Here is a 12,035-nt window from a genome sequence, read left to right as displayed (position 1 = left end):
CGGGTGTGACAAAACATTAATTTGTACTGCTCTAATTACGTTGGTAACCAGTTTATAATCGCAATAAGGCACCTCTGGGGTTTGTGGTATATGGCCAATATACCACAGCTAAGGGCTGTATCCGGTCACTCCGCATTGTCGTGCATAAGAACAGCCCTTAGCCATGGTATATTGGCCATATACCACACCCCCTCAGACCTTATTGCTTAAATAAAGCATGATGAATGTGCTTATGTTTTTGTCATTTTTCTTTCTACTTTCGATAGCATTGTAATGTTTGTGTTTTGTATTAATTAAAAACGTAAATATCATAAGAGCATTATTTCATGGGTTCCAAAATGACTTTTATTTTGACATTTGAAGATCATTCCAAACCGGAAGTTACCCAATTTACTCTAAAGGCGGAAAAAAAAAGCTGAAACATAGGAAGAAAACAGACCAATAGTAGCTACTTTCCTATTCAGCTGAATGTCTGAAGAAATAAGGCAGTGTACGCCTTTGTATTTGCCTGTCCCCAAAGATAACAGACCGGTCAGAAATTGAACAACCAGGCAGGAGGTTGCGTTATGTAAACGCCTGTCTTTTCTGACGAAATGAGAGGGCGGATGAGGACTCTTTAAATTAGCTAGCTAGCAAGCTGACCATCATTTTCTTCTTCTAGCAAGGTTTGTGTGGTTATTACTCTCTTTATCAGAGAACTATAGAGACAGTAATCACGGCAGTTGTCTGTAAATACGTGCCCAGAATTGTCATTCATTGACCGCCTCCAAGCCCCGGGGCTCTCCCCCGGCCGGCGACAGAAGCATGGCAGGAAATCCGAGGAGGGGCGCTGGTCTCATCGGCTTGATGAAGGACGCATTTCAGCCCCATCACCAGCCTCTCCAGCCTCACCAACCTGCAGTGGTAGACAAGAAAATGGTGGAGAAATGCTGGAAACTTATGGATAAGGTAGGTAACAAGCCATCTAATTTCCTCAGCTCTTATGGTAAGTGCATTTAAATGGCAAGAATACTCAACATATGAAATGCAAGGTTTACTATAATGTCCATAGTGTAGCAATAATAAAACAATAGGTTACATAGAATAAGGAGAGATGGTGTGACAGTCTTTTTCCCATGTGAGGTGAACAATTACCACAAGACTGATCATGCCATGTCAATACTATTTATTCTGCAAAATGAAGCAAATGTATTCATGCATTCGTTATTTTTCTTTATAAAATGGCCTCCAATACATTGTTTCCCCGAAATGGCCAGAATTTGAGCAATGTACAGTATTTTCAATTAAACAGTGTACAAGTTGTCTTTGGCAGGAAGACACTTGCATATTCAATTTCACAAGTCTATTTTCAAACGTGTGATTGAACTATCACGTGGTTATTTCATTATTCCTTTTTTGCTTACTGACTCAGTTTGAATGAACACAAGTGTAGCTGATCCCTGTGTCAAATGGCCTATTCAACCAGAACAACAATACCAAATAGGCGTAAATAGTATTATTTTGTCATGTTTTATACATTTGACACACAACCTCAAATGATAGGCCTACAAAATGGTATGTTCCCTTTCCTACTGCTGGTGTGGTAAAAATATCAACACATACATTTTGTGAATTATATTTTCTTAAAAACAAAGATGATAAGGACTACTTGGTGTACTGTCAAATAGGACAATTGAGACAATATCAAGGGACTGGCCAGGCCTGGTTGTATGAACCAGTTGAATTACAAACATCATCCAGACTGTAAATAATTGGTTTAACCACAAGCAGGAACCACAATGTAAATATTGAATTCTCCACTTGCCTGTAAATATCAAGGTCACTCGTACCCCAAATTTACTCTCACACTGGTGTGTATCATGATGAGTCCTGACTGGTAATTCTGTCTCTCTACATTAAAATATATCCGTCTGTCTTCCCCATTCATGCAGTCGGCCCACACAACAGTGATAGAACATATCATAAATCATAAAGGCAGAACAAAAGAAGTGCATCTGTATCCTGTGTTGTGGTTTTAATTCCATCCCAGTGTAAGCATGATATTACTAGTGACAATTTCAGTTCTTGTAATTTCTAGGGCCAGACTTTCTCTCCTAACCACTTACCTTGAGCAATTATTATGACCAAGACAGTTTTTTTTGTCTTGACAAAGATCAAGTGTTGACATAGCCCATACATAGACAGATGCAGAGCAGAGAATGTAAGCTTAAAAAAATAAAGGGGTGGGGAAAGAGTTTAATATAGGCAATTTCTCACAAATACATGTTGAGAAACATCTGAGAACCCATTGTTATATGACCAGTCATTCTGGTATGCGTGACCGTTTTCTCCAGGTTCCTCTGACCTCGTCTCACTCTCACTTTCCCACACAGGTGGTGCGTCTGTGCCAGAACCCTAAGGTGGCCCTGAAGAACAGCCCCCCATACATCCTGGACCTACTGCCAGACACCTACCAGCACCTCCGCACCATACTGTCCCGCTACGAGGGCAAGATGGAGACGCTTGGGGAGAACGAGTACTTCCGGGTGGTGATGGAGAACCTGACCAATAAGATCAAGCAGACCATGAGCTTGTTCAAGGAGGCCAAGGAGCGCATGTACGAGGAGAACTCTCAGCCCAGGTAAAATGGAGGGGGATATTGAGCCTGCTGGTAGCCAGTCTGTTTCTGCTATAGCCAACATGTTGTTTCTTCAAGGCAATGGTTTATAAACTGAACAAAAATATAAATGCAACATTTAAAGTGTTGGTCCCATGTTTCATGAGCTGAAATAAAAGTTCCCAGAAATGTTACATACGCACAAAAAAATGTTCTCTCAAATTTTGTGTACAAATGATTACATCGCTGTTAGTGAGCATTTCTCCTTTGCCAAGATAATCCATCCAGCTGACAGGTGTGGCATATCAAGAAGCTGATTAAACAGCATGATCATTACACCGGTTCAACTTGTTCTGGGGACAATAAAAGGCCACTCTAAAATGTGCAGTTTTGTCACAGAACACAATGCTACAGATGTCTCAAGTTTTAAGGGAGTGTTCAGTTGGCATGCTGACTGCAGGAATGTCCACCAGAGCTGTTGCCAGAGAATGTAATGTTCATTTATCTACCATAAGCCTCCTCCAACGTCGTTTTAGAGAATTTGGCAGTACGTCCAACTGGCCTCACAACCGCAGACCACGTGTATGGTGTCGGGTGGGCGAGCGGTTTGCTCATGTGAACAGAGTGCCCATATGACGGTGGGGGTATGGGCGGGCAGGCAGGCATAAACTACGCACAACGAACACAGTGGCATTTTATCGATGGCAATTTGAATGCACAGAGCTACCGTGACGAGATCCTGATGCCCATTGTCGTGCCATTCATCCGCCGCCATCACTTCATGTTTCAGCATTATAATGCACGGCCCCATGTCGCAAGGATCTGTACACAATTCCTGGAAGCTGAAAATGTCCCAGTTCTTCCATAACCTTTTTTTAAGGTATCTGTGACCAACAGATGCATATCTGTCATGTGAAATCCATAGATTAGGCCCTAATTAATTGATTTCAATTGACTGATTTTCTTACAGTGCATTCGGAAAGTATTCAGACCCCTTGACTTTTTCCACATTTTGTTACTTTACAGCCTTGTTCTAAAATTGATTAAATATTATTTTTTTCTCATCAATCTACACACTACCCCATAATGACAAAGCGAAAACAGGTTTAGAAATATTTGTCAATTGATAAAAAACAGATACCTTATTTATATAAGTATTCAGACCCTTTGCTATGAGACTCGATATTGAGCTCAGGTGCATCCTGTGTCCATTGATCATCCTTGAGATGTTTCTACAACTTGATTGGAGTCCACCTGTGGTAGATTCAATTGACTTGCAATCGATTTGCAAAAGGCACACACCTGTCTATATACGGTCCCACAGGTGACAGTGCATGTCACAGGAAAAACCAAGCCATGAGGCCGAAGGAATTGTCCATAGAGCTCTGAGACAGGATTGTGTCAAGGCACAGATCTGGGAAGGGTAGCAAAACATTTCTGCAGCATTGAAGGTCCCCAAGAACACAGTGGCGTCCATCATTCTTAAATGGAAGAAGTTTGGAACCACCAAGACTCTTCCTAGAGTTGGACGCCCGGCCAAACTGAGCAATCGAGGGAGAACGGCCTTCGTCAGGGAGGTGACCAAGAACCCGATGATCACTCTGACAGAGCTCCAGAGTTCCTCTGTGGAGATGGGAGAACCTTCCAGAAGGAAAACCATCTATGCAACACTCTACCAATCAGGCCTTTATGGTAGAGTGGCCAGACGGAAGCCACTCCTCAGCCCGCTTGGAGTTTGCTAAAAGGCACCAAAAGGACTCTCAGACCATGAGAAACAAGGTTCTCGGGTCTGATGAAACCAAGATTGAACTCTTTGGCCTGAATGCCAAGCGTCACATCTGGAGGAAACCTGGCACCATGCCTACGGTGGAGCATGGTGGTGGCAGCATCATGCTGTGGGGATGTTTTTCAGCGACAGTGACTGGGAGACTAGTCAGGATCGAGGGAAAGATAAACAGAGCAAAGTACAGAGAGATCCTTGATGAAAACCTGCTCCAGAGTGCTCAGGACCTCAGACTGGGGTGAAGGTTCACCTTCTAACGGGACAACAACCCTAAGCACACAGCCAAGACAACGCAGGAGTGGCTTCGGGACAAGTTTCTGAATGTCCTTGAGTGGTCCAGCCAGAGCCCGGACTTGAACCCGATCGAACAATCTCTGGAGAGACCTGAAAATAGCTGTGCAGCGACGCTCCCCATCCAACCTGACAGATCTCGAGAGGATCTGCAGAGAGGAATGGGAGAAACTCCCTAAATACAGGTGTGCTAAGCTTGTAGCGTCATACCTAAGAAGACTCGAGGCTGTAATCGCTTCCAAAGGTGCTTCAACAAAGTACTGAGTAAAGGGTCTGAATACTTGTCATAAATGTCATATTTGAGTTTTATTTTATTTTATAAATTTGCTAACATTTCTAAAAACCTGTTTTTGCTTTGTCATTATGGGGTATTGTGTGTAGATTGAGGGAGAAAAAAACAATTGGATCCATCTTAGAATAAGGCTGTAATGTAACAAAATGTGGAAAAAGTGAAGGGGTGTGAATACTTTCCGAATGCACTGTTTATGAAATCTTTGAAATTGTTGCATGTTGCGTTTATTTTTGTTCAGTATAGTTGTTGAATGCATAACCAGGTGAGGTCAAAATTAGCTCTAAGGCTAGAACCCAACTTGAAAAGTAGGCCTAGGTGTTCCGATCAAAGGTTTCCTTTCTTGTTATCAAGATGACTGGTATGTCCAATTTCTGGGGGTTTCTCAAGTGATGTCTTGTTTTTTTAGTTAATGTGGTTCGTTAAACATTTCTACCACTTACGGGGGAGTGTAAGAGCATTTATGCTTATCTCAGAAGAGTTAACCTCCTCTTGAGTGAATCTTCAAAACAGGAACACCCCCCCCCATGACTCTGATGGGAGATGCTGTGTTATCAGTGTTTTGAATCTCTATGGTGGTTTGTGACAGGCAGAGTGCTGCATGCTGAGAAGATCAGATTTCCAAGAAACTACTCACACCTCAAACCAATGTTCTATTAATTAAGCACGTGTTATTTGAAAATATTTAAAGCTATTTACACCCCAAAAAAAGACTAGAAAATAGGAATTGGGCATTTTCATTATTTAGTTGCAGGTCATGTTGCGTAAAGCAAAGGAAAGTGGTGACAAGTGATGCAAGAACCGTTAAGCTAAATGATGAACAGATCTTTTTAGGGTTTATTTCCTCTTTTACTCAGAAATACATTACTAAGCTGAAACCCATCCTGTTTACTTTATTTATATGATTGCTAAACAAACTATCTCATTCTAGTTCTGTGGAAGCAATGATGCTATCAGTGATTCTTCTGACTCACAAGTAGCTCAAATGCATGAGCTATTATAAGAAACTGACCTGCTAGTACTCAAATACAACATGCAATAATTTGGTCAGACAAAAGGTTAACATACGCATTGATTAGTGGTTTAGTGTTGTGTGCCTTAGCAATGGGTTTTCAGCAGATGACACTTCTAAGAAGCTCATCACACTTTCTTAAAGCTGAATGATTGATTGTACAGGGCTTTCAAAAAGTATTCAGACCCCTTGACCTTTTCCACATTTTGTTACGTTACAGCCTTATTCTAAAATGGATTAAAAATATAAATAATTCTCAGGAATCTACACACAATACCCCATAATGACAAAGCGAAAACAGGTTTTTAGACATTTTTGCTAAATAAACAAATGAAATACCTTTATTTACGTAAGTATTCAGACACTTTGCTATGAGACTCGAAATTGAGCTCAGGTGCATCCTGTCTCCATTGATTATCCTTGAGATGTTTCTACAACTTGGAGTCCACCTGTGGTAAATTAAATTGATTGGACATGATTTGGAAAGGCACAAACCTGTCTATATAAGGTCCCACAGTTGACAGTGCATGTCAGAGCAAAAACCAAGCCATGAGGTCGAAGGAATTGTCCGTAGAGCTCCGAGACAGGACTGTGTCGAGGCACAGATCTGGGGAAGGGTACCAAAAAATGTCTGCAGCATTGAAGGTCCCCCAAGAACACAGTGGCCTCCATCATTCTTAAATGGAGGAGGTTTGGAACCACCAAGACTTCCAAGATCTGGCTGCCCGGCCAAAGTGAGCAATCGGGGAGGTGACCAAGAACTCAATGGTCACTCTGACAGAGCTCCAGAGTTCCTCTGTGGAGATGGGAGAACCTTCCAGAAGGACAACCATCTCTGCAGCACTCCACCAATCAGGCTTTTATGGTAGAGTGGCCAGATGGAAGCCACTCCTCAGTAAAAGGCACATGACAGCCCGCTTGGAGTTTGGCAAAAGGCACCTAAAGGACTCTCAGACTATGAGAAACAAGATTCTCTGGTCTGATGAAACCAAGATTGAACTGGCTGCCAAACGTGCTTCACCAAAGTACTGAGTAAAGGGTCTGAATACTTATGATTAAAAAAAAAATAATAATTAACTAACATTTCTAAAAACCTGTTTTTGCTTTGTCATTATGTTGTATTGTAGATGAGGGGGGGGAAACTATTTAATCCATTTTAGAATAAGGCTGTAACGTAACAAAGTGGAAAAAGTCAAGAGGTCTGAATACTTTCCGAATGCACTGTATACTAACCCCAACACAAAAGCATCCAATCCTAAAAGATTAGGCTTATACCTAGCCTAAATGTTTGACCCAAAGTGCCAAAGTCAAGAAAATACATTACCATTGGTCAACTTCAGGGATATGAGGTTTGTCTGAGGACCTGATTCGCCAAGATGTCATACCTTTTCTTCATAGGCGGAACTTGACCAAGCTGTCGTTGATATTCAGCCACATGCTGGCTGAGCTAAAAGCCATCTTTCCCAATGGCCTGTTCCAAGGAGACAACTTCCGCATCACCAAAGCTGACGCCGCCGAGTTCTGGAGGAGGTCTTTTGGTGACAAGTGAGTTTGGCTCCTTTTATCATATTACATTTTCTTAGTTGGGAAGCAGTATTTACAAAAGGGGTTCAAATGAAACAAAAACGCTCAACTAAAAACATGCCTGGGGTTATTACTACTTTTGTATCACTAAACCCTCTCCCCTCTGTAGGACCATTGTTCCATGGAGGACGTTCCGCCAGGCTCTTCATGAGTTCCACCCCATCAGCTCAGGCCTGGAGGCCATGGCTCTCAAGTCTACCATCGACCTCACCTGCAACGACTGCATCTCCGTCTTTGAGTTTGACATCTTCACCAGGCTCTTCCAGGTAATGATTTGCATGGATTTGTATTTACGTTTCTCAAACTCAAATAATGATGATGGATGGGTTTTAATAACTATTTTCCAGGTGCCTGAAGCACTTTAGATTGAATGGCGGAAACTCAACTCATCCACTACCAGAATAGTTGTACACCCCTTCCATCACCAATTATGTAGGGAATGTGGTTTCACTGCTCCCAATTCCCATTCCTGACCCATTCACTATCATACTACTTTGGATAAGAGCATCTGCTAAATTTATACAAAGTGACTTACATTAAGTCAATTCAGGACCACTTACTGTAACAGTCATCGTATTCATAAGTAACCACCCTAAAGAACTTGCGTCTCTGCTATTGGTTGTGGAGTTTTCTGTTTAGCACGGCAGCAACTTTAGTACCTTTTTAAGCAGTCACAAAGTTGTTTTCTCTCTGAGGAGCCAAATGTACACAGAGCTCAACTGCTGTGTAGAAAGTTCACTGTAGAAGCTACCAAACTGGTGGAGGTGGCTAAGAAAAGGCCTGTGTGGGCGGTTAATTTCAACCATGGGTACTTTTTTATTCCATCAGAGGCCATAAGGACATGTTGTGAGTACAGAGGTAAAGATGGCTGCTCTATCATTATTTAGGGTGGGGAGGTTAAAGTACAGTCAGTACGTCCTCTATTGGAGGTCTCCCAACTGGGCGGGGCCTTTACAGTAGTTCCTTCGACTTTGTGTGCACAGAGGCCACAAGTGTTGGCACAGTCTGAGTCTGGGCAGACTGAAACCAAAATGACTTCCTCAAATTAGCCTTGACAATTGAACTGGAGCAGAGTTGCCTGTATATGTTTAGTTTATAGTGCAGCAGTGGTTACCTGCCAGTGGCACAGGGGCCTCGTTTATAAACGTTGCGTACGCACAAAATATGCCCCAAAAAATGCATGCGCCAGGTTCACGCAAAAGTTGGCATTTATAAAAACTTTACTTCAGGTGACAATGTGCTTATCCTCACGCAAACTTTAGACCATGTGTACGCACAGTTTCTAGTGGTTGAAGTATTGCAATGCAAGACGGCAAAAGTAGCCTAGGGCAGGAATATATGATGACACTCTTATTCATAACAACAAAAAAAGGTAAATACAGTGAGGGGAAAAAAGTATTTGATCCCCTGCTGATTTTGTACGTTTGCCCACTGACAAAGAAATGATCAGTCTATAATTTTAATGGTAGGTTTATTTGAACAGTGAGAGACAGAATAACAACAAAAAAATGTTATACATTGATTTGCATTTTAATGAGGGAATTAAGTATTTGACCCCCTCTCAATCAGAAAGATTTATGGCTCACAGGTGTCTTTTATACAGGTAACGAGCTGAGATTAGGAGCACACTCGTAAAGGGAGTGCTCCTAATCTCAGTTTGTTACCTGTATAAAAGACACCTGTCCACAGAAGCAATCAATCAATCAGATTCCAAACTCTCCACCATGGCCAAGACCAAAGAGCTCTCCAAGAATGTCAGGGACAAGATTGTAGACCTACACAAGGCTGGAATGGGCTACAAGACCATTGCCAAGCATCTTGGTGAGAAGGTGACAACAGTTGGTGCGATTATTCGCAAATGGAAGAAACACAAAAGAACTGTCAATCTCCCTCGGCCTGGGGCTCCATGCAAGATCTCACCTCGTGGAGTTGCAATGATCATGAGAACGGTGAGGAATCAGCCCAGAACTACACGGGAGGATATTGTCAATGATCTCTAGGCAGCTGGGACCATAGTCACCACGAAAACAATTGGTAACACACTACGCCGTGAAGGACTGAAATCCTGCAGCGACAATGACCCAAAACACACGGCCAAGGCAACAAAGTAGTGGCTCAATAAGAAGCACATTAAGGTCCTGGAGTGGCCTAGCCAGTCTCCAGACCTTAATCCCATAGAAAATCTGTGGAGGGAGCTGAAGGTTCGAGTTGCCAAACTTCAGGCTCGAAACGTTAATGACTTGGAGAAGATCTGCAAAGAGGAGTGGAACAAAATCCCTCCTGAGATGTGTGCAAACCTGGTGGCCAACTACAAGAAACGTCTGACCTCTGTGATTGCCAACAAGGGTTTTGCCACCAAGTACTAAGTCATGTTTTGCAGAGGGGTCAAATACTTATTTCCCTCATTAAAATGCAAATCAATTTATAACATTTTTGACATGCATTTTTCTAGATTTTTTTGTTGTTATTCTGTCTCTCACTGTTCAAATAAACCTACCATTAAAATTATAGACTGATAATTTCTTTGTCAGTGGGCAAACGTACAAAATCAGCAGGGGATCATTTTTAGTCAGCCACCAATTGTGCAAGTTCTCCCACTTAAAAAGATGAGAGATGCCTGTAATTTTCATCATAGGTACACATCAACTATGACAGACAAATTGAGGAAAAAAAATCCAGAAAATCACATCGTAGGATTTTTAATGAATTTATTTGCAAATTATGGTGGAAAATAAGTATTTGGTCACCTACAAACAAGCAAGATTTCTGGCTCTCACAGACCTGTAACTTCTTCTTTAAGAGGCTCCTCTGTCCTCCACTCGTTACCTGTATTAATGGCACCTGTTTGAACTTGTTATCAGTATAAAAGACACCTGTCCACAACCTCAAACAGTCACACTCCAAACTCCACAATGGCCAAGACCAAAGCGCTGTCAAAGGACACCAGAAACAAAATTGTAGACCTGCACCAGGCTGGGAAGACTGAATCTGCAATAGGTAAGCAGCTTGGTTTGAAGAAATCAACTGTGGGAGCAATTATTAGGAAATGGAAGACATACAAGACCACTGATAATCTCCCTCGATCTGGGGCTCAACGCAAGATCTCACCCCGTGGGGTCAAAATGATCACAAGAACGGTGAGCAAAAATCCCAGAACCACACGGGGGGACCTAGTGAATGACCTGCAGAGAGCTGGGACCAAAGTAACAAAGCCTACCATCAGTAACACACTACGCCGCCAGGGACTCAAATCCTGCAGTGCAAGACGTGTCCCCCTGCTTAAGCCAGTACATGTCCAGGCCCGTCTGAAGTGCATTTGGATGAACCAGAAGAGGATTGGGAGAATGTCATATGGTCAGATGAAACCAAAATATAACTTTTTGGTAAAAACTCAACTCGTCATGTTTGGAGGACAAAGAATGCTGAGTTTCATCCAAAGAACACCATACCTACTGTGAAGCATGGGGGTGGAAACATCATGCTTTGGGGCTGTTTTTCTGCAAAGGGACCAGGACGACTGATCCGTGTAAAGGAAAGAATGAATGGGGCCATTTATCGTGAGATCTTGAGTGAAAACCTCCTTCCATCAGCAAGGGCATTGAAGATGAAACGTGGCTGAGTCTTTCAGCATGACAATGATCCCAAACACACCGCCCGGGCAACGAAGGAGTGGCTTCGTAAGAAGCATTTCAAGGTCCTGGAGTGGCCTAGCCAGTCTCCAGATCTCAACCCCATAGAAAATCTTTGGAGGGAGTTGAAAGTCTGTGTTGCCCAGCGACAGCCCCAAAACATCACTGCTCTAGAGGAGATCTGCATGGAGGAATGGGCCAAAATACCAGCAACAGTGTGTGAAAACCTTGTGAAGACTTACAGAAAACGTTTGATTTTTTCTCATTTTGTCTGTCATAGTTGACGTGTACCTATGATGAAAATTACAGGCCTCTCTCATTTTTTTAAGTGGGAGAACTTGCACAATTGGTGGCTGACTAAATACTTTTTTTCCCCACTGTATGTGTGTGTTTGTGTGCGTATATATGCGAAAAAAAATACATATGGGGGATTGGAAGTGATGCAGACAATTACATTGATGGAAGTTACAATCTATCAGCAATATTAAAGCTGATCTACCCCCTAAAAAAAAAGAAACTACTACTAAAGGACCCCAATAAGAAGAAGAGACTTGCTTGGGCCAAGAAACACGAACAATGGACATTAGACCGGTGGAAATCTGTCCTTTTGATCTGGAGTCCAAATGTGAGATTTTTGGTTCCAACCGCTGTGTCTTTGTGAGACGCAGAGTAGGTGAACGGATGATCTCCGCATGTGTGGTTCCCACTGTGAAGCATGGATGAGGAGATGTGATGGTGTGGGGGTGCTTTGCTGGTGACACTGTCAGTGATTTATATAGATCCATGCAAGATCTCACCTCGTGGGGCATCAATGATCATGAGGAAGGTGAGGGATCAGCCCAGAACTACAC

At 42.4% G+C, this 12,035-nt stretch overlaps 1 protein-coding gene across 1 annotated transcript in view; it reads left to right on the top strand.

Moving 5' to 3' along the window:
* Positions 1 to 438: 438 nt before the first annotated feature.
* Positions 439 to 12,035, top strand: part of LOC311142987 (E3 ubiquitin-protein ligase CBL-like) — a 29,684-nt gene continuing 18,087 nt past the window's right edge. The window contains exons 1-4 of the mRNA XM_084178772.1: positions 439 to 948; positions 2,373 to 2,620; positions 7,370 to 7,516; positions 7,665 to 7,821. Of these exons, the coding sequence (XP_084034898.1) occupies positions 805 to 948; positions 2,373 to 2,620; positions 7,370 to 7,516; positions 7,665 to 7,821 (696 nt within the window). The 5' untranslated portion in view covers positions 439 to 804. The remainder of the gene's footprint in view (positions 949 to 2,372; positions 2,621 to 7,369; positions 7,517 to 7,664; positions 7,822 to 12,035) is intronic.

Source organism: Coregonus lavaretus (genome assembly GCF_964263955.1).
Source record: "Coregonus lavaretus genome assembly, chromosome: 15".
NCBI classification, from domain to species: domain Eukaryota; kingdom Metazoa; phylum Chordata; class Actinopteri; order Salmoniformes; family Salmonidae; genus Coregonus; species Coregonus lavaretus.
Note: the sequence above shows the minus strand (reverse complement) of the source record. Positions and strands in the feature narration are given on the sequence as shown.